Raw genomic sequence first — 23,385 nt, forward strand, 5'->3', positions numbered from 1 at the left:
ACTAATTGAATAGTCAATGCAAAAATGCATTAACTATTTGATTAGTCAATTACACGCTACTTAACATCCTAACTCTGGGTATAACTTTACCCTGGGAGTACAACTTAATCTCAGGGAGGCTTCACTAAAGGCTTCCTGCTCCCGCCGAGTCAGTGTGTAACCTGTGGCCAGGGGGGTGGACTGGCTAAAACAGCCCTTGCCTGCGGTGGGCCCAGCAGGACTGGAGCAGTCCCCTGCCTGGGGTGGGCAGGAAGCTGCTCTAACTCCTATTGGTTAATCAGAACCAGTAAGGTTACGCATTAAGGGTGAGGCTTACCGGTTAACCATTTGCATCACTTATCATTACTGTTAAGAAAGATTTTACTCAGTGAACAAAGACTACATGATTAAGGTAAACCAATCAACCCCATAAATATCCTGAGCTTATACCATACAAATATACAGCTACGTGTTTTCTCTTGGCAGGTCTTTTTGCAATTGTACTACAAACTCAGCAGTAAAGAGAGAAGTCTTCAATTACAGTTCTTCCATGAAGAGATTTCAGAGCCGTAGAAGCAGCCCATAAGTTTAAAAGCAAAAAATAGCTTGTTCCCTCAAGTTACTTCCAAATCCAAATATCATCAGAAATTAAGAATTACTACTGAAGCGAGTAAACAGAAAAGTGAAATATTCTAGAAAGTAAAACAAAATAAGGGGCTGACAGATAAAGCACATAGTTCTTCTTTACATACAATAGTGTGGTGCTCCACAGTAGTAAACCCCTCCAATCAGAGAGAGGCTTCTAGGGAGCCAATCAGGGTGGCTTGCTGTTCTAAGGAGCTGCTCAGCTGAGCAGAGGGCAGTTGGGTCCTAACTAGGAATGTAAAAGCCCATGTAATTAGGTAACTAATGTTAAGTTTAGCCAATTAAATGAATCAGTTAACTGTAACCATTAAGACTCATCCCTAAGCTGTGCGGCACTGCCACTCTGAAGTATCCCTGGCCCCTCTCCCCTTTGCTGCCTCTGAGTCAGCAAGGGAGGGAGGCTGGGCGGGGGAAAATCGATGAGGCAAAAGACGCAAAGGAAAGAATTTGTGGCACAAAGCAGGCCCTGCCAGCCCTTTGCCACACAGCAGCACCTTGCTCTGCCTTCCCTGTTCCCACCGAGCCCTCCACGGCTGCAAGTGAGCTGGCAGCCAGCTCCCAAGCCCCTGGCTGGGGCAGAAAAGGAGGGCACCATACTGGTCTGGTGTGGAGATCCTGGATCTCACTGAGGTCTGGGAAAAAGAGGCTAACCTCCAGGATCTCTGCCCAAGTGCAGGAATGCAGATATCTACAGCCAGATGGCCGACAGTCTAGGCCAGAAGGGTCACATGAATACACAGGAGCAAGTGTGCATGAAAATAAAAGAGCTGAGGCAGGCCTACACCTAGGTCAGGGAGCGGAGCTCCCGCAGAGGGACAGCACCCTAATTATGCCCCTATTACAAAAAGCTCCACCACATCCTAGGAGGTCCCTCCCCTCCCCTTGTTGAGGACTCTGACCTGGCGATGCCTGTTGTCAGCCTCCCGGAGGGCAGGTCTAATAACGAGGAGGTGGAGAAGGAGGAAGACGAGGACAGCTAGGAGACGATGCCCACCAGTCAGGAGGTCAGCCTGTCCCTCGAGCTGGAACCACCCCTCTCCCAGAATGTTACCCAGGGCTAGGATGAAGCCAGGGAAGGCTGATGAAGTGAATTCCATTACTTTCCCTAGACACAGACTGGGGGAGGTGGCAGGCTGTGAGGGGCTGTGTGCTCCTCACTTGGGGATCATACAGCAGACATTACAGGACAACATCATTCATAGAATAATACCGCCCCAAGAAAAAAAAGCTGGCAATATTTAAATTCTCATTTGGGTTCTGCTGCTGACCAAAATGCTGCAAAAAATTACAACTTTAAAAAAAAAAAGTTATTTGCAAACCTCTCTACCCTAGGGAATTCACTGGTAGTGAGACTAGCTAGATGACCTGATAGATCTTCAACTTCTACAAAATACAGATGAGGTTCAACAAGGACAAGTGCAGAGTCCTGCACTTGGTTAGAAGAATCCCAAGCATTGTCACAAGCTGGGGACCAACCAGCTAAGCAGTAGTTCTACAGAAAAGGACCTGGGGGTTACAGTGGATGAGAAGCTGGATATGAGACAACAGTGTGCCCTTGTAGCCAAGAAGGCTAATGGCATATTAGGTTGCATTAAGAGGAGCATTGCCAGCAAATCCAGAGATGTCATAATTTCCCTTTATTTGGCTCCGGTGAGGCTAGATCTGGAGTACTGTGCCCAGTTCTGGGCCCCCCATACAAAAAGGATATGGACGCATTGGAGAGGGTCCAGCAGAGGGCAACCAAAATTATTAGGGGACTGGAGCATATGACCTATGAGGAGAGGCTGAGGAAGTTCGGTCTGTTTAGTCTGCAGAAGAGAAGAGCGAGGGGGGATTTGATAGCAGCCTTCAACTTCCTGAAGGGAGGTTCCAAAGAGGATGGAGAAAGGCTGTTCTCAGTAGTGACAGATGGCAGAACAAGGAGCAATGGTCTCAAGTTGTGATGTGAGAGGTCCAGGTTGGATATTAGGAAAAATTATTTCACTAGAAGAGTGGTGAAGCACTGGAATGGGTTGCCTAGGGAAGTAGTGGAGTCTCCATCCCTAGAGGTGTTTAAGTCTCGGCTTGACAAAGCTCTGGCCCGGTTGATTTAGTTGGGATTGGTCCTACCTAGAGCAGGGGGCTGGACTTGATGACCTTCTGAGGTCTCTTCCAGTTCTATGATTCTATGAAAATACTTTACCCAGCTACTTACAAATTCTTGTAGTCTCAGAAACCCTGGCAACACATTTGCCTCCATTTCCCTCAGCTGTTCTGCTTTATCGAGTACCTTTTAACAAACAAAACAAGGATTTTATTAGTGAACTTTATTCTGCCCTTTTATGTGGAATTTAAAAAACAACAACTTTGTAGTCTAGCTGATGGAGCCACATTTCACCGGTACCTTTGGTTAGCAAAGGAAACTATGTAAGTGTTAAAACACGCCAAACAGAGCATATCTGGGGAATTACCATTTCAAGCATGATAGGAAAACTTAGCAGTTCAGCCACCCAAGAACAGCAACACTCCCTAGAAACCAATTTTATTAAGTCTTTCTGCTATTAAGAAGTGGAAATAAATCATGCATGCATTTGAGTATTATTGATAAAGCCATGACACTGCTAAAAGCCAATTAAAAACTCGATTTTTATCCAGTACTGTATTATTTCAAAAGATTTAAATATCACATATTTTAGGATATTACATTAACATGTTTATTATAAAAATTATGATTTTTCCATCAAGATTACCTTTTACTAATAAAGTTTTATTGGCAAAAGTTATGCCATTTTAATTAAACTACTGTAATTAAAACCACTGTTGCATGTCCACACCAAATCTTTGTGTTGGCCAAGTGCATCCACACTAACAGTTCTTGCATAGATACAGAGAGCATTGGGTAGCTATCCCAATGTGCAGCTGGCCACTGGGGACTTTGAGAAGGGGTTGTAATGCCTCATGGGGAAGGTACAGCATCACATGATGCAAGTTTGTCAATCCTATCGTTTACATTCTAGTAGACTGTCAGCTGCTTTTTCAATTGAAGCATGTAGTGGGAAGGAAAGAAGGAGTGGTATGTTTGGGGCAGGCGAGACAGCAGGTTGATGACCTAACCTGAGACAGGGTCAAACACACACATCCCTCTTATGTCAGCCCCCACTCTGCATGCCTCCAATTCTGTGATTCCCTCTGAGTTCTACAACACCCCTTCACTTCAGATGCCTGGAGTAGCGTCCTGAGCTGGTCTGTGGGTACGTCTAGACTACATGCCTCTGGCGACAGAGGCACGTAGATTAGACTACCCAGCATAGGAAAATGAAGCGGTGATTTAAATAATCGTCGCTTCATTTAAATTTACATGGCTGCTGCGCTGAGCCGATCAGCTATTTGTCGGCTCAGCGCGGTAGTCTGGACGCTCCGCAGTCGACATCAAAGGCATTTGTCGACTTCCCAGGTACGGGGAGGTCAACAAATGCCTTTGATGTTGACCGCGGAGCGTCCAGACTACCGCGCTGAGCCGACAAACAGCTGATCGGCTCAGCGCGGCAGCCATGTAAATTTAAATGAAGTGACGATTATTTAAATCACCGCTTCATTTTCCTATGCCGGGTAGTCTAATCTACATGCCTCTGTTGCCAGTGGCATGTAGTCTAGACGTACCCTGTGAGCACTCCATGCTGAGAAATGTTAAAGCAGCAATGATCTTTCTCTCCCTCCCTTCATTCCCATTGCAGGAGAGAACAGGAGTACTCACAAAAACACCTCAGCAATGTTTACACCGGGGTGGGGAACCTACGCCCAAGGACCAGATGCAGTCCCCGGCCTGCCTCGAGCCAGCCACGCAGGGCTCCCCACCCCCAGCACTGAGGAGCCCACTCTGGCACTCCACCCTAGGGATGTAATGATGTAGATGATTAACCAATAAGAAAAAGCTTATAAGTGAATGCTATAGACTACACGCATTTCCCACTCCCACTCTCCATGTCAGTAAATTTTTCAGTCCTGGCTTGCGACAGGTCCGGGACCTGCTGCAGCTCTGAATTTAAAGAGTATTAGGAGCCAGGCAAGCAGACAGCCCAGCTCAGTCCTGGCTCGCATCAGGTCCTAGGAACTCAGATCTTCCCTAGACAGGGACGGCTGCCACCCTACACTGCTGCCTCTACCAGAAGTCCCAGCACAGGGTCTAAACAGCTGGTCAGAGAGGGAAGCTGATTTTTAAACTGGCTTCCCTCATGGGACCAGCTCCCGCCTGGCACCCTACACTGCTGCCTTTGATACAGTGGTTGCCAGTCCCGCCCCCGGGGATTATAGAATAGTTGACTAACCGATGAAATTCCATGAGGTTACTCGACTATTCAATTAACCGATATTTAACATCCTTACTCCAGACCCCACTGCCTCCTGCCCAACTCATTTTTCTGTGGGTCAGCAGTCCCTGACTCAAAAGTTTCCCCACCCCAGTCTACACTGATGTTTTGTCATTTTAATTTTGCCCCTAAAAGCTTTATGCCTCTTGTTGAGGTGGTTTTATTTTGTTGGCAAAACTGGTCTCCTTTAACAAATTTTTAGTTCCTTTTTTCCTTGAAGAAAATACTTTCTAGTGATTGTGTCCACTGTTTATATTATTTAAAATTATTTGCTATTACTATTATGCTTCATGCGTTACTTTTCACTTGGAATACAACTATAGTCTTTCTTCTGGACTTCTTCCTCCATATTTTGTTCATATTTTGTACAGAACATTGACAAGTTAATTTTTATTGCTCTAGTTTTCTTCACTCTAGTTCAACCACACTGGCTGCCTTTACAGGTAAGAAAAAGTTTTAAATCTTGCTATGACAAGCCTGAACTTTTATAAAAAGGAGTGGCTGAACTTTCATAAGAGAACCAATCAGCAAGGCCTCTAGATTAAGCTTGTGCTAGCCTAGCTACCCTCTCCACCACTTAGGTACTCCACATATAGCTTCCTTGATTCACCAATATGGTTCCTCTTTAACAGAGCTTAGCTCCCAAAAAGATTTGTCAGGTTGACACTGATCCCATTATAAATGAACTGAGTTTTCTCTACTGGCAACTTGTGTTATTTTTTAAAATGATGTTTAGTTAACTATTAGTATAATCTACTATTGGTATTTACATGTGAATAGTCCTAGATATAAAGTGCCTCAAACTTTAGTGAAATTAAGGGAAAGATTCTCATTAATTCAATCCCATTAATTCAATGAGCTCTGAATCGGGCTCATATAGTACAATACAGAAATCCTATATAAACTAATGAGGAATACCTGTTTTTTCATACATAAACACTGATAAATACATTTAAGCAAAGTAAAAATAGGAAGAATATGAATTACTTACAATATATACTGTTTGATTCTGTAGATCTTGAGTAATGGTTTCTTGTTTAAACAGACGAACAAAGTCATTGAATGTGTCACAAGGAACACGAGAGCCATGTTTCTTTTCAGATGAAAGGTTTTGCAACTGGGTCAAAATTTCCTCTAATAGGAGCCTTGAAGTAAAACATTCAATACAATTCACAAACAAATGAGGAAGCTAAAAAAAATGAGAAAAGATAATCTAACAATTATATTGGAAGAAATACAAATGATAAAAAATAATCCAAATGGTTAAAAAAAAACAGATCAATATTCTAATCTCTTTGCTCCCCAAAACAGACATTGGAATAAACTACATCACCAACAGCAGGACACAGTATTTCTAAAAATATGATCAATAATGGATTACCATATGGGTGGCAATTCAAATTTTTTCTCTTTCAAAGGGCAAGTTAACTGATTTTTAAGCATATTACCTTGTGACATAGTTACTAATATCAAACATACAGTGTAAATTATATTTATTGTTTAAAAACACTTCTCTTCAGAACAACATACAGGAAGAAAAAGAAGATATATTTTAGATTTTAAAAATGGTTTTGATCAATTACACATTACTGGGTCTAGAAAGTCTGACTCAGTCTGGTCTCAGAATTTCATTTAACAGTAAAATTACATGTCAAAAAAAAATCTAGGATTTAAAACTAGAAAAAAATTTTAGAATGTAACTTCAACATACATCTTCAAAATAATATATATTGTTGTTATATATTTCTAATGATGAACCTCTCTAGTCTGGCACCCTGGCGATCTAACCAGTGCTGAACTAAGGATGTTGAGTAGCATGTAATTAGCTAATTGAGTAGTTAATGGAATTTTCATCCACTACTCAATGGGGTGAGGACGTTCGCTACCCCTACTGTGGCTCTGCAGTTTACATGTAGTATGAGGCTGGCATGTAGGCAACCTGGCTCCTACTGCATTTAAATTACAGAGCCATAGTGGGGGTAGCTCCCGGGTAAGGCATGAGCCAGGACTGCTTCAGTCCTGAATCATGCCGGGTCCCCTACTGCGGCTCTACCTCTGAAATGTAGTAAGAGCCAGGTGAAGATTTACCCAGTGTTCCTCGGGTCTTTGTGGGGACTCAGGGCAGAGATTTGAAAGGTGTACAGGGGCTCTGGGAAGAGGGTGGAGGTGCAGGAATCAGGGTGGGATGATGGGGCTCAGGGCCAGGTGTAGGGCATGCAGGAGTTAGGGCAGAGAGCTGGGAGGTGTGGGTGGGCTGCCTGGGGTTAACCTGGCTGGCTGGCGACAGTTCCCTCAGACCAACAGGTTAAGGATCATGCTGCTCTAGCAGCAGCAACTCCCCAAAGCCACCAGGGTTCGCAGAGGCTGTGATGCCCAGACAGTGGCAGTGCCCCAAGGCTGCCCAATGCTGCTTGATTCGCAGTGCCCAGCCAGCGATGGCTTCCCAGGATGGCAGTGCCTAGCCAGTGGCAATATGAGCTGCAGTGCTCGACTGGCAGTGGCACCCAGCCAGCAGCAGCTCCCTGGTGCCAAGCACAGCAATCTGCACTGCCTGTCCAGGCTCCTCTCGCAAAGTCCAGTGCTGACGCAGAGGGCCAGGAGGTAGAGAGAGGGAACTAGTTTGGGCTCTGGTTGTGGGACACAGGGCCAGCATGCCCTGCACCAATACGGGATACTTTCCCGTGGACAGTGGCTGCCCTTTGTCCTAGCTAACCACAGTCTTAGGGGTGTGTCCGCCCCCATCTGTCCATTCTTCTGTATAACTGTGCCTGCTAGCAGACTCCTTATTTCACATTTTATGAAATAAGCACATTCTAGGCACATCCTGCTTTCATGACACAACCAAACCCTGACCTTGCTTTAAGTTACAATAGGCAGAAGCTGCATACCAAATTTGATGGTCCTAGCTCTTACCGTTTAAGAGGAGTTCTTCAACAAATGGATGGACAGACAAACAGACATGCACAAACTCTCTCAAATACATAGTAGATGCATATTCTAAGACATCCCTGCCACGAACTTTCATTGTGGCAATAACTAATGCTTTGCTATTTCAGGTTCTCATCTCCTCACTTCATTTCTCAAATCTGTTTTCTTCGACACTGTTCATTAACAAAGCCTAGAGATCACTTTACAGCATTATTTATATTGAGATTTCAAGGCTATTATGCTGCAATTCAGATTATTTAAAGTTCTCAGTTTGTTTTGGGTTGCAGGTCTGTGTGAACACAGTACATAGCACACAGACAAATTAAGAGCTAAGTCCTAAGTAGGCAAACCATTGAAATACAGTGAAAGCTTTGGTATCCAGCATTCATGGGGAATGGTGGTTGCTGATTAATTGAATGTGCTGGAAAACAAAACATATTGCTCTGCTCCAACCCATTACCATCAGATCCAGCTCCCAGCAGCTTGAGGCAGACTGAGGGGGAAGGAGGCACCTGATGAAGATGTCAGTTGGCAGAAGCTACACAATGGCCGGGTGGACATGCAGACCTCAGGAGTGCACACCTGAAGACATGCAATATAATGGTTGGGGCAATGCTGGATAACAAAACTTTCCAGTTAACAGAGTGTCGGATAAGAAAGCTTGTATTGCATATAAGAATTTTACTTCCATAAGGTTATTTTCATGTTTAACTCCTTTCAGAGTGGATTATAAAAATGATTTTAAAGTTGTTTACATTATACGTTTTTTTTTAAAATTAGTCTATTTAAAATTAAATGTAAATTTAATATATAAACTGGCTACACTTATTATTTCTTAAATCATTTAAATAAAAAATATGCTGAATCCACGAGGGCTTATCAAAAACTGAGTAAAAAAGACTGCCTTTCTATATAAAGAAAGAATCTAGGGAAAACATTTAACTTTTATGGCCAAGTTTCATAAATACAGCATAGTAGCTCAGCCTAAATAACTTGGAAGACTGTCTCACTTTCAAAAGACTTAGGCAATCAGGAACTTAAGCATAAATTACTTTCACTTAGGTATATTATTCTTCTAGGTTAACCTGATTTTAATTCACTGATTACAATTAATACCTTCATTTAATAAATCATTTAATTGTAAATGGAGAACATTTTGATAAGAAGTTTATGTATCAAAACTTTAAAGTTTTGTTTAATTTTAAAATGTTTTATATACCGCTTTATGTGTTTAAACAAACTTCATCTACCATCCTAATGCAGTTGACACAAAGCATGAGCAAAAATCTAAACTAGTAAATAAGCAATAAATCATTCACCATTTTCTGAAATACTAAAATGTACAATAAGAATCTGAAAATATTATGATACACACCTGCTTAAATAAATGTACATAGTTATCATGCATTCTCCTAGGTAGCAAAAAGAAGTACCAAATCTAGTGTTAAGGCTCTAATTGGCTGTAAATGAACATAGCTTAGAGGTTATATCAATCAATGAGAATGCACATCTCTTTAAACAATAACTTAAGAACAAAAAAGCTGATTAAAGTAGATTTAAATTGAGGCTTTACACTTGGCTGCAGATAATCCACCCTGACTCCATGACTAGCAACTTGCAAATCTGCAGGTATCTGCATCTGCAGGTATGGATGTAGATATCCGTGGCTCATTTCGTCAGATATGAATACAGATACATTTTTTTTATTGACGGTCCTACAAATTTCTAGATATCTGTTCTATATCCACTCATATCCATATCTGCAGATGTCAAAGTGGATATATTTGGCATATTTTTGCAGATACAAATTTTGTACTCAGACAGGGCTCTACCCATCACTAATCATCAGAATGAAACTGATCAAGTAGAGAAACAGCATTATCTATTCAGACACACATGTCCCTAATCATAAGAAAGCTCGGAGATCCCAATTTTTGTTTACAACAGAAGTGCTCAAATTTTGTCACTTCTAGCACTGCTTCAGCCATTATTTCAAAAAACAACAAAAGATCTCAGCACTAAAAAAAAGAAGTGATTTCACTGATACTTCTAAGTAAAATTTCAGGCCTGTCAATTTTGACAGTATCTTTTAATGCTCAAAAACGAAGGTAGTCTGCCTTAATTGAACACCACCAACACTGGCATCATTTTTATTCAATATGTCAATCACATGTATATAAGGACAGAGGTTATTTATCTAGCAAATATTGCTCTGAAAGTAGGATGCTGGCTTAAATCCTCAGTCATCAAGAAAGAAGAAGTTACTCACCTTCATGCAGTAATGATGGTTCTTCGGGGTGTGTCCCTGTGGGTGCTCCACATCTGGCGTCGGGCTCATCCCGGCGCCGCGAATCGGAGGCTTCACGTAGCTGTATTTGGCCGAACCGCGCAAGCGCTCGAGGCCATTCGCAACTTTTCCTCTCCGCGCGCGGTCCAGCCCCCGCTCCAGTTCCTCTCACCGCCTCATCTGAAACGAGAGAAACAGACGAGATTCCGTAGCGGGGAGGAAAGCGGGTCGTGGAGCACCCACGGTGACACACCTCGAAGAACCATCATTACTGCATGAAGGTGAGTAACTTCTTCTTTGGGTAGTCCCCGTGGGTGCTCCACATCTGGTGACTCCGGAGCAGTGGTCCGAGCTAAGGCTGGGCTACGGAATCATGGTTGTGGCAGCGTTGGGAGTACTGCTGAGGCTACAGCGGAGTCTGAAGTAGAGTGTTGCAGAATTGCGTAATGTTTCATGAAGGTGGCGTTTGACGACCAAATAGCTGCTCAACAGATGTCTCGCATAGGGACTCCTTTCAGGAAGGCCATAGAGGTAGCAACTGTGCGAGTGGAGTGCGCTCTAGGCTGAGATGGGAGAGACTTGTTACAGACATTATAACAGGTGGTAATGCAAGCGACAATCAACTTCGAAATGCGCTGTGCAGAGAGTGGACGACCTCTAAACTGATCTGCAACAGATATGAAGAGACGGTCCGTCTTTCGGATATCATGGGTTCTATCAATATAAAATGCAAGGGCTCGGCGAGCGTCCAGCGTGTGCAGAAGAGCCTCGTGTGGTGAGGTATGTGGTTTCGGGCAGAAAGAAGGTAAGACGATCAGTTCGTTAATGTGGAAGTCTGTGCAGACCTTTGGCAAGAAGGCTGGGTGCGACCTCAGTGTCACAGAGTCCCTATTAAAGATAGTATATGGGGGAGATGCCATAAGGGCTGCCATCTATCTCACTCTGCATGCAGACGTTATAGCAAGAAGACAGACGACTTTGGTCGTAAGCAGCTGAAGGGATGTAGTAGCGAGAGGCTCAAAAGGTGGACGTGTCAAAGCATCCAGCACGAGGTCGAGATTCCACACCGGAGGTGGGGGTCTACATGGAGGATTAAGATTAATGAGACCTTTAAGAAACCTCTTCGTAGTGGGGTAGGCAAATACAGACCGGTCATTGATTGTGTGGTGGAATGCCGTGATTGCTGCTAGGTAGACCTTAAGCAACGGTATTGAGATACCTGTCGTGTGTAGATGCAGAATGTAGTCTAGTACGAAATGCAATGGTGAGCCAGAGGGCACCATTGTGTAAACCGAGACCATTTTGCGAGGTATGTTTTCCTTGTGGAGTGTTTTCTACTATGCAATAGAACACGTTTCACTTGGTCCGAACAAAAATTCTCAGATGTGCTGAACCATCTAGCATCCACGCGGTCAGGTGCAAGGTGAGTGATTTCGGGTGGTGTACAGATCCATTCTGTTGCGTTAGGAGGTCCAGGAAGAGAGGGAGTCGGTAAGGCGTTCGAATGGACAGTTGCAGGAGCGTGAGTACCACGCCTGTCGGGGCCAAGCTGGCGCTATCAGCAGGACCCAGGCTCTGTCCATGACGATTTTCTCCAGTACTCTTGGAATTAGAGCCACAGGAGGAAATGCATACAGTCGCAACCTTCCCCAGTGGAAAAGGAACGCTTCCCTCAGGGAATGGATGCCAATCCCTGCTCCAGAGCAGTATCTGCTCAGAGAGTCTGCGATAGCATTGTACCTGCCAGGAGTGAGCAATGCTATGATGGTAATGTCGTTGCGGTTGCACCAGGTCCATAGACGGACTGCCTCTGCACAGAGGGAGCGGGATCTGGCACCACCGTGCCTGTTGACATAATACATTGTGGCGATGTTGTCTGTAAGGATCCTGGTGACTGTGCCTTGTATGTGAGGTTTGAAGTGTCTGCAGGCGTGGAATATCGCTCTGAGCTCCAGTAAGTTGATGTGAAGCATCATTTCTGTTTTGGACCACCGACACTGGATCGTAGACGTACCAATGTGCGCACCCCAACCGGTGAACGAGGCGTCTGTTGTTATCTGCTTTGAGGGCTGGGCTTGGTGAAAGGGGACACCCGCCAGCATGTTCCTGGGTTCGGTCCACCAGCGCAAGGAATTCCGAACATGGGTAGGCAATATCACACGCTTTTGAATGCTATGTTTGGCGGGGTTGTATACCAAGCCCACCAGTGCTGGAGACAACGAAAATTTAGCCATGCGTGGCGCACCACATCGTGGTGGCCACCATATGACCCAAAAGCTGAAGGTGAGTACGCACGGGAAGTGTTGGAGAAAGCGATACCATGTGGACCAGGTCACATATGACTTGGAAGCGGTCTGCAGGTAGGTACACTCATGCTGAGAGTGAGTCGAGGTGAGTTCCTATGAACGTGAATCTGGGTCGGCTCTAGACGTGACTTTTCCATATTTACAATTAAGCCGAGGGAGCTGAAGAGATTCCTCATTACTGCAAGCACGCTGAGAGCTTCCGACCGACTGCAGCCCTTGAGCAAGCAATCGTCCAAGCAGGGGAAGATTGAAACCCCTATTCTGCGAAGCTGTGCAGCAACTACTGCCAGGGTTTTTGAGAATGCCCTGGGAGCAGAAACCAGACTGAAAGGCAGCACTCTATATTGGTAGTGCTCCTGCCCGACTATGAAACGCAGAAAGCGTCTATGCGCTATGTGTATCGAAATGTGGACATATGCGGCCTGCAAATCGAGGACTCCGAACCAATCTTCTTTGCTCAGTGACGGTATGATTTTGCTTAGCATGATCATCCTGAAACATTGCTTCTTGATGTATCGATTTAAACGCCTCAAATCGAGAACTGGTCTCCACCCTCCGGATTTCTTGGGGACAAGGAAGTATCAAGAGTAAAAGCCTCTGCCCCTGAATCTTGTGGGCACACTTTCTACGGCTCCAATGGCAAGAAGATGATGAACCTCCTGCTGGAGCTGCGTCTCGTGGGATGAGTCCCTGAAGAGGGACAGGGTGGGTGGGGTAGTGGGAGGCATGAAGATTAAGGGTATGGTAAGGCCTGACTATTACTTCCAAGACCCATCGGTCTGAGGTGATGTTGAGCCAGGGGTGGTAATATGGCCTCAGGCGATAGTGGAAGAGAAGGATGCTGGTGGATTTTTGTACCGTGAGCAATGAAGATGTGATCGCATCCTCGACACAGGAGTCAAATTTGCTGTTTGGCACTAGCCCGAGCTGGTGCACGGTTGGACTGCTGGCGCTTACGCTGCGGACGCTGCCTAAATTGAGGTTGGTCGGGAACACACTGCTGTTGTTTCTGGAATGTGTAGTCATACCTCCTTTGAAAGGTATAGTAGCGTCTACGTTTAAAGGGAGGGGTATACATTCCGAGTGTCCACAAAGTGGTGCATGAGTCCTTACCGGAATGTAGGACGTCATCTGTTGAGATGGAAAATAATCTTTTACGATCAAATGGGAGGTCTTCGACTTTATTCTGGAGCGCCTTAGGTGCTCCAGATGCCATCAGCCAGGAAGCCCAGCGCATGGCGATACCTGTTGCCATGGCACGTGCAGCTGTATCTGCGACATCGAGGGCGATCTGGAGCGATGTTCAACAGGAGGTGTATCCCTCCTGGACTATCGCTTTCAACAGAGATCTCTTAGCCTCAGGGAGGTGCTGCATCAGTTCGGACAATTTGGCATAATTGTCGAAATTATGATTCAAGATAAGAGTGGCATAATTTGCGATTCTGAGCATTAGGGTTGATGATGAATACATCTTGCGCCCAAATAGATCAAGTTTTCTAGTGTCTATCTGGGAGTGAGCTTTTAAACAGATGTCTTGTTTTTAATGGCGTACTGCATCCACTATTAAAGAGTTGGGTTGAGGATGATTGAAAAGAAAACCCATATCTTTTGATGGGACAAAATATTTATCTGCTCTTTTGCTAGTAGGCGGGATCAAAGTGGGAGTCTGCCAGATCTCGTGTGCCACGTCCATAATTGCCTCGTCAATTGGAAGTGCAATTCTGTGTCGTTGCTGGGGGTGCAAATTTTTCAACAACTTATGCTACTTTACCTGTGCCTCAGACAGTTGGACCTCCTGGCTTTGCGCCACACGTTTAAAAAGGTCCTGGAATTCTTTGAGATCATCCGGTGGTGAGGTGTCACCTGAGGTCACAGCATCATCTGGTGAAGGAAATGATAAATGCACATTAGCCGACACGTCCGTCTCTGTGTCTGAAATCTGTCCCTCCTCGGGGTCCGAATGGCCACGCTGCGGATCTGAATTCATTGGAGTGGGTGGTAGATGAGTAGGTGATCGCGCCCTGGCTCAATATGCTGAGAGGCCAGGCTAACAGAGCGGCCGGAGCACGGTGATCTCCGATGGCAGCAGGAGTGACTGTGACGAGTTGACACATAGTAGTAGGGTCTGTCATAATGAATGTAGTGACGATCCGAGCACCCCGGAGACGAGTGTCAAGAAGATATGACACTAGCGTGCCTGATGTGATATGCATGGCGTGAACGTGTAGGGGAGCGCGGATATCGGGAAGGAGACCGCAGTTGAGAATGCCTTGAGTATGTGCAGCTAGACTCCCTATGATAGCAATAATAAGGTGATAGACTTCTGCGGGCACGAGCTTCTTGATCCCTGGTGAGGTCAGTTGCAGAGGAATGGTGCTGCAGGGATGGCCCAGGCAAAGCTATCAGGGAAGACAGAAGAGAAGCAGCATGCCTGTGAGACTTGGAAGTTGCCTTCCTAGGTGCTGAAGTAGGCAGCTCTGCTGACGGAGCAGCAGCCGCCTGCGGAGCAGGGACAGCTGCTGATCCCAGCTGGAGCCCTGTCAGTGCAGGTGCTGAGGACAGTTCCTGAGCTGGGGGGGAGGGGGAATGAGGAGTAACGGTAGTTCGGACTAGGAAGCCTAGTCCGAACTACCTAGTTCGTGCCGCGTGTAGCCGCGCGGCACAGGGTTCGAACGAGCAGGGATTTAAAAATGGCGGTGCCCAGTTTATGCAAATGAAGCCCGGGAAATTCAAATCCCGGGCTTCATTTGCAAGTGCGGTATGCCTACATTACCCTCCTAGTTCGAACTAGGAGGGTAGTGTAGACATACCCTGGTAGAGCCCAAAGGGCATAGGGAACGACATCTTGCCTTTGAATTAGGCATGAGGGACATTTTTCCAGTACCCTTTAGTTAAGTCGATGGTGGATACGTATTTGGGCCCCCCCCCAGCCATTCCAACAGTTCATCGACCCGGGTCGATGGGTAAGCTTCGAAGCGGGATATTGCGTTGACTTTCCGAAAATCAATGCAGAACCTGATAGCTCTGTCTGGTTTCGACACAAGGCTGATAGGGCTCCTCCACTTGCTCCGTGATTCCTCAATCATACCCATCTCGAGCACTGGCTTAAGCTCCTGCCGTACGGCACCCCACATCTTCTTTGGTAGGGCATCCCTTACCTTCTGACCTGGCTCTGTCGCAACGTGGTGATGAATCAGGTGAGTTCTTCCAGGTCAGGCAGATAACATATCTTGGAAGTCTCCTAGAAGTTGTTGCACCTGGTCTCACTGGATTGATCGGAGGCCTTTATCCAATCCCACCAGCTTTGGTTCAAGGGGTTCGCCTGCTAAAGGGCCCAATTCATATTCAGGCATCACTGGTGCAATCATCTTGGCCTCCAATGTCGAGACTTTCAGTAGGCTTACGTGTAGGTACGTACCTCCTTCCTACAGCCTGACCTCATAACCTACAGGGCCTAAGCGGCATATCACTTTAAAGGGCCCCTGGCACTTGGCCAGTAATTTTGACTCTGCTGGTAACACCCATTCATTGGGTTTAAAGGTTCGTACTTTTCTTCCCTTATTATACTGCCTTTCTAGAGCTTGTTGTGCTTGTCTCAGGTTTTTCTGTGCAAAGTCACTCAGTGTCTGAAGCCGCTCACTGAGGTGCAACACATATTTGGAGTGCCGAGCACCTGAGTCTCCTGCGCCTGACAATCTTCCCTCAATAAATCAAGTATATCCCGAGGCTGTCTTCCATAAAGGAGTTCAATAGGAGAAAACCCCGTTGAGGCTTGAGGGACTTCCCTTATGGCAAAGAGGAGGGCTGGTAAAAGCATGTCCTAAAATTGTGGATTGTCTTCCACAAACTTGCGTAACATTGATTTTAGTCTGCCATTAAATCATTCCACCAGTCCATCTGGCTGAGAGTGATACACCAATGTCCGGAGAGTTCGAATGTGTATGAGTCTGCACAATTCTCCAATCAGCTTAGACAAGGCATTACTACCTTGGTTTGTCAAGATTTCTTTGGGTATTCCCACCCTGGCGAATACCTTCACTAAGTTGTCGGCTATATGCTTTGTTGTCGCTACTCGAAGTGAGACCGCTCCTGGATACCGGGTTGCGTAGTCTGTGATCACCAGGATGAACCTGTTCCCTGTCTTACGCTTCTCTAACAGCCTGACCAGGTCCAAACCAATCCTTTCAAAGGTACGTCTATGACCGGCAGAGGTATATGGGGGGCCTTGGGTATCCCCTTGGGTCCCGTTCGCTGGCACTCTGGGCATGATGCTCAGTTGTCTCAGACTTCGTGATATGCCCAGCCAAAAGAAGCGGTGTGCCACCCGCTGTAGAGTCTTGTCCCTACCCAAGTGTCCAGCCCATGAGGTTGCATGAGACAAATGTAAGAGGCTTCATCGCAACCTCCATGGGACCAGTAATTACTTTATCTCCTCTTGTGTCTGAAGGTCCCTCACTACCTGGTATAACCGGTCTTTCCGGATCTCAAATTGTGATCCCTGAAGGCATCTCATCCCCTTTAAATCCTCGGTCTCTTGGGCTTGGGCCTGCTCCCAGGCTTGGCTCAGGGTTTGATCTTCTCTTTGCTCCTGCAGAAAGTCTCTCTCTCTCTCTCCAGTTCCACCTGGAAATCCGCTTCTGCTAGGCCATCATTGAGGTCTGCACTCATTGTCGGATTTAGACCACTGGAGGGTCCTTCCTGGGGGGGTCGGCTTCTGAGGGGTGTCCCAGTATTTTTCCTCCTAGAACCCTAGGTTGCCACTTTTTAGGAGGGTAGTACACACAGTCCCTCACAGCCTCCTTAAACATAGGCCAGTCCCGCTCCAGCACCACTGGATACACTAGCTGGGATAATACTCCCACCAGGAGGGGTTCCTTTCAGTCCCAAACATCCAAGTTTATATGGACCGTCAGGTAGGGTCATACATCTCCATGTATGCATTGGAGATGGATCGTATCCTCAGTGAGCCGTAGGCCAGGTATGAGGTACTCCCGTATAATCGTGTAGCTACGCCCCAAATCCAGGAGAGCCATGGCCACCACCCCTTCCACCATGATGGGGATCGCCAATTTTCCAGTTTGCAGTCCCCGTGCACAACACCCTGCAATTCAGGCTTGTCCATAATCACACTCCATGTAGGGGCAGTCTTTCTGGAAGTGGCCTTCTTGGTCACATTCCTAACATTGGTCCTGGGGGCCTATAGGCCTAGCATTGGCCTTGGGTAAGCTTCTCTTCCCTTGTGGGGAACTCTCTCTCCCTTGGGCATTTCGCGGTACTGCTCTTCGGAGTTCGGTCACAGACATCTTGGTCAGCTGTGGATAGGTGGGTGGCGGAGGCCCCTCGGTTCCGTCTTCCAGGCTCCCCCTCTCTTCGGACCCTCTTGCCTCTGTGGGCTGCCCACCCATTGAGGGTGAACTCTGTTTTCTTCTGCCGCCAGAATTACCGCTGCTGTCAGAGTGGTTGGTCGATGTTGTTGCACCCACTTTTTGGCACCTGAAGGGAGTATCTGTATGAACTGCTCCAAGGCTACCATCTCTATGATCTGGAGTCGGGTTAAGCCCTCAGGATTCAACCATTTCCAACAGTGATCCCTGATCCTTTGGGCAACAACCGATGGCTGTGCCCCCATGGGGTATCCTTCCTTCTACAGTTTCTGTCGTGACATCTCAGGGCTGATGCTGGTGCTATCTAAAATGGCCGCCTTCACCCAATGATATTCCAGTGCATCTCGGGTATCTAAATTGCAGTATGGAGTTTGCACTGGTCCCATTACATAAGGGGCTAACATAGAAGCCCAGTGCTCCTGAGGCCAATGAGTGGCTGTTGCAGCTCTTTCAAAAGTGACTAAAAAGGTCTCCGGATCATCTCCGGGCCCTATCTTAGTCAAGCAAATGGGTTGCCCTAGTCCGGTGTTGTCAAGCCCTCTTTCCCGGAGCGGTGGGGCTTGCGCATCCTCTTAGTTACACCACAGGAATGACCTGTTGAAACAAGCATTCTTGCTGTGCCTGGTGTTGGGTGGTCAGCTCACGGAGCAGCTGTTACTGTTGTTCTTGCTGCTGCGTCATCTGTAGCTGGTGTTGGTGGATTAGTGGATGTATTCGCTGTGATTGTTGCTGTTGGTGCTGGGTCACTTACTGCTGCTGGTTTTCCACCATCCACTGCAAGAACTTGTTCATATCCATCTCTGTACAAACTATACACAGAAAAACCAAAAGGGGGCGGGGGGGGGGGGGAGTTTCGCCCCACCTTCTCACTACTGAGACTTTTCAGCAGGCCCTAGAATTGCCCACATTCTCCACCATGTGTGGTGCCATATGCACTCCCCATCACTGGGGTGCCCACATTCCGGGGGGTGGACGCTGCCTCATTGGCCACAAGGGATCTGGCTCTCTCTATAATCCACGAAACTTCACCAGTCTCCAGGTAACCCCAAGTGCATAAGTGGCCCTGCTCGCCAGGCAGCATGGCCCAACAGCCAAAGTCAATATATGTCCCTCAGTTCAAGGTAGTATGGCTTACTACCTAGAGTCAGTAAATGGCCACCAGTCCAGGGCAGTAAGGCCCACTAACCAGAGTCAGTAAATAGTAGCCCTGGGTGGGAGAGGCCACTCCCTGCATCTTCCCTGGATTACTTTCTACTGCGTTTTGTTTGGATCAATGTCCCATATGGAAGCTGGGTTTTCTGGCTCTCCAGCAGTTGCTTCTCCCTGGAATTCCATGTGGGTTGCACTGTAGCTGTCTCCCATGCCTCCATGTCTCACTGCTGGAGTGGCTGGCTGCAGCAGTTCAGGAGCTCCAGCAGGAGGTCCTTATCCTTTGCTGGTTTGCCCGACTGAGCTGCTCTGCTGCCTTTTATACTGCTTCAGGACTTGGTGCATACCCAGTCTGGGTGAAGGGACGGGATTTCCTCCGCCCACGGAGTCTTAGCCGCTCCCCCCCTTTCAGTGTGGGGTATGTTCTTCACATCACACTCATATTTTATAGGACAATGTATATGCCTTATCACATTCCTCAAATTAGACTTTAAAAATCGTTAACTCAAGACAGCAGGTTTGTAAAATTACTTTTCAATTATAATGGTGTAATGGATAGGAGTGCTGACTAGCACCCGGTGACTAAGGGGTTAAACTCAGGTAGTTAATAAGGATGTTGGCCATTTGAATTTGAATTGTATAAGATACCTTGCTTGCTTCCTTTGTTTGGGAAAATTAAACCAGGAGCTGAGAGAGACAGAATGATTTAAACCCAGGCAGGACTACCATGTCTCCAGGGAATTCAGGGCATGGAAGTAGACTGAACAAAGAAAACAGAGTAAATAAAGGGGAAAAAAGTGAATCTAGTCACTCTTTTCTTTATTTTGTGGTTTGGTTTGAACTGCTCTGTGTGAATCTATGCCTCCCTTCCCCATTTACCATCTAAGCACTGTTCCCAGAGATTTTCTCTGCATTTTAATTTGTTTTTTTTAGTTGCTCTATAACATCTAGCAACCAAGTATGCTTTATCAAGTTTATCTTTTGTTTTGTAATAAAAATCACTTTACGGTGATGATTTGATTCTTGTGTCCCGGAAGGTAAAGGAGGTCTGTTTGTGTGTGTCTGCATGCCTCAGATCGAGAGGTCAGCTACCAGAGACTGCAGCTTGTTTTTCTCCTTTCTTTTTTCAAGCTCTTCTGGGGGAAAAGAGCTTGGGATGCCGCAGAAGGTGGGTTCAAATGTTCGCTCTTGGGGTTTAGGGATAAAAATCACTTGATGGTAGCAGCTTGTTTTGTTTGTTTCTCAGAGCCAAGGAATCTGTGACTTTGGGGAGTTTTTGTAAGCAAAACCTGTAGAGGCAAGGTGTTTTTTTCTTTGAGTTCCCACCTTCTGCACTTGGGAGTGCCTGAATGGGGAACAGCCCTGACAGTTGGTCTACTGGGAAGGTAAATAATGTATCAGTGTCCAATATTTAAGCTTTATATACATCTGCTATCTTGCAAGAGGTTTACATCTACCTTAAAATCTAACACTGAATTCCATATTAAAACAGGAAATAACATTTGAAGCCTAAAACTGAAGGTTTATAATAATACAATGAATCATCATTTAAATTATAACATTATTGAAGTCAATTTACCCTACATTTCTCTTGTTCCATAAGTAAACAAACACAGGGCTTCAAGGCATTTAGATACGTTTTTAAAAAATCATTCTGACTCTACTAGCTTTGCACTTTGCTAGGCAGTGTAAGTGCACCTCAGAACAGCCTGACAAATCAAAGGGATTAAAATAATTGATATTAATCATGATTTAAATAGCAAACATTTGTACTTTAGTTATTTTCCTACAGAAACTATCATTTACATTAGTTGGTATATTTTGGTACTTCATTCTGTTAACCAGGAGGATTCGCAATATCTATAATACACTTTTAAGTAACTGCATGACTTGACATGTATATTATCCAGATTCTTACTTTTTATTTTATTACATTAGATTAGAAAATGGTAAATGATGCAAATATATTATTGCCACATGATTAATGTGTTACTGATGGCCTAGTGAAAAGGTGCCTTCAACATGATCATGATTTATAGACATCCTTGTAATACAAATAGCCAACAATCAGTTGCATTTTGGAATTTAATATTTGCACCATGCACACAAATACACTTTTATATATTAATAAAATGGACTTAAAGGGTGAATTTCTCAACTCAAAAAAAGTGAACTGTAAACAACTTACAGTAATGTATTCTTACCTCTAATGTTTCTAGAACAGTTTGTATCACATATGTCTTTCCACTAGATGTATGTCCATAAATAAAGATGGATGGGAAGCTAAAATGCTGACGCTATTTAAAAAAAAAAAAAAAGTTAAAAACATTTCATACCTAACCTTCTCTTTATTTCAGGAATTCAGAACTTTGGTTCACCCAGTTTTCTACAAGGAAAGCTTTGTTTTAAATTAAGAAATTTAAAAATACATCTCTCTACAATTAAGATGCAATATGGTATTTTATCACTTTGCTTCTATAGTCCCCCCAACCTGAGAACAGAGTTCAAAAAAGGCGCTTAAAGCCACCACTGAAACTCCCAGAACACTAAGGCTGTGTCTTCTTTAGGCAAAGGGTGTGTTCTAAACTCAAATTATCTAACAAAGGTAAAATTCTAGTGAAAATAAGGCACTATATTAGTTTTACCTCAATTGGCTAACTCAGTGGTTTTCAACCTTTTTTATACCCTTAAATGCTACCACCAGTCACTTCTATCCTCTCCCCTTCCTGCCTCCCGCCACCAGTTTCCTTCTGTACAACCTTTCCACTGTGTTTTTCCCTACCCTAGCCAGACGCTCTTATTCCCAAAGTCTCTCTCCAGCCTCCTCTCTCCACATCCCCCCTTTCCCTCCCTGTGACCCCCCAGAGTTTCCATCCATTGCACCAGATGTCTCCCCTGAATTCTCCCAACCTCCCTCCCGCATCTTCCTCCTGCTCCTCCCTCTCACATCCCTGTTCCCCCTCACTCCCACTTATCTGCCCCCGCCCCTCTTCAGCCCCTCCCAATTCCCCCAGGGCTGGCTCCCCTCCACCCCACGCACACTGGGAGCTGGCGACAGCTCCCTTGTGCCCTGAACAAGGATCACAGCAAGCTCTGCTGGGAGCAGCCCAGGGCCAATCCCTCCCCCTACACTTCCAGAGCACCGCTCCAAGGGGGTGAGGGGAGGGGAGAAGCTCTCTTACTTGTCTTTCACCCCACCTTCCCCAGCGCTGCCCTTCCTGGGACAGGGAGGCTGGCTGAGGGCACTGCCCAGGAAGAGGCTCCTGGGGAGCAGTGTGACTGACCCTGCTGAAGATGCCCCCTCCCAGCTGCAGCCTGCGCTCCAGGGACCCAGCAGCAGCTCCCGCCAAGACTTAGGGATCAGGCCCGAAACCTGGCCCCAGAACAGCAGCTATGAGTTACTTTCTACTCCGGGGGCTGAGCCCAGCCTAGCCCTGGTTCTCAGAGCCCCTGCTGGTGGGGCCTAGAAAGCAACCTGGAGTGCTGTAGTCCCTGCCTCTGGGGGCCCTCCCACCCCTGGGCTCGGGCAGCATCCCCCATATCAAGGCAGCATCACGCAGAGAAGTCAATGCAGCGCTGGGCACAGGGAGAAAAGAAACCTAGGGAGAGGAGAAGGGGGTTTTTCTGGGCAGACTGGGACTTGCTCCAACGTCTCGCCAAGCCAGTCATCAAAGCATGAGTGTAGCATGGCAGTGTGCCACAGCCTGACAGTCAGCGGTCCACAGCCCGGCGCCAGTTCGTGGACCAGCAGTTGGGAACCACTGTGTTAACTCATAAGAAAACAACAACTGGGATTTTACCTCAAGTTAGCAGATCAGTTTTCCTCCAGAGAAGACATGTCCTTAAGGACTGGATTCTAACCCCTTATTCATGTTGAATAATATCTTATTTCTCAAGATGCATCACTGACAACCACCGCACTAGTTCAGTTCACAGTACTGTTCAATATGTGTAAAGATCTCAGACTCCGGTCTTAAGAAAATATTTGCCTGTAGTGTAGCCCATTCAGGATACATCACACTACACAAAAATAAACCATACAGGATCTATAGCCTCAAGCTAATATTACAGCTGTTAAAACACACACACACACACACACACACACACACACACACACACACAATCATAAATGTGAAGAACAGGAAGGGAGCTCAGAAAGTCACCTAATCCAGTCCCTGCTCTCAAGACATGATGAAGCATTATCCAGACTAGAGGTTCTCAACCTTTTCAAATGATTATACCTCTGTAAAGAGTCTGTTTTATGTACCTTAAGTTTCACCTCACTTAAAAACTAGATGCTTATAAAAAAATCAGATATAAAAATACACACTATTACAGAAAAAATGCTTACTTTCTCATTT

General features: G+C 45.8%; 1 protein-coding gene across 5 annotated transcripts in view; it reads right to left on the reverse strand.

The window, feature by feature from the left end:
- Positions 1 to 23,385, reverse strand: part of ORC5 (origin recognition complex subunit 5) — a 162,812-nt gene that overhangs the window by 133,295 nt on the left and 6,132 nt on the right. For all 5 annotated transcript variants that reach the window (XM_006137544.5, XM_075926920.2, XM_075926892.2 and 2 more), the window contains exons 3-5: positions 21,229 to 21,321; positions 5,962 to 6,159; positions 2,819 to 2,893 (exon numbers count right to left, since the gene is read on the reverse strand). In XM_006137544.5, the coding sequence (XP_006137606.3) occupies positions 2,819 to 2,893; positions 5,962 to 6,159; positions 21,229 to 21,321 (366 nt within the window). The remainder of the gene's footprint in view (positions 1 to 2,818; positions 2,894 to 5,961; positions 6,160 to 21,228; positions 21,322 to 23,385) is intronic.

Source organism: Pelodiscus sinensis, chromosome 1 (genome assembly GCF_052426305.1).
Source record: "Pelodiscus sinensis isolate ZL-2025 chromosome 1, ASM5242630v1, whole genome shotgun sequence".
In the NCBI taxonomy this organism is placed as follows: Eukaryota; Metazoa; Chordata; order Testudines; family Trionychidae; genus Pelodiscus; species Pelodiscus sinensis.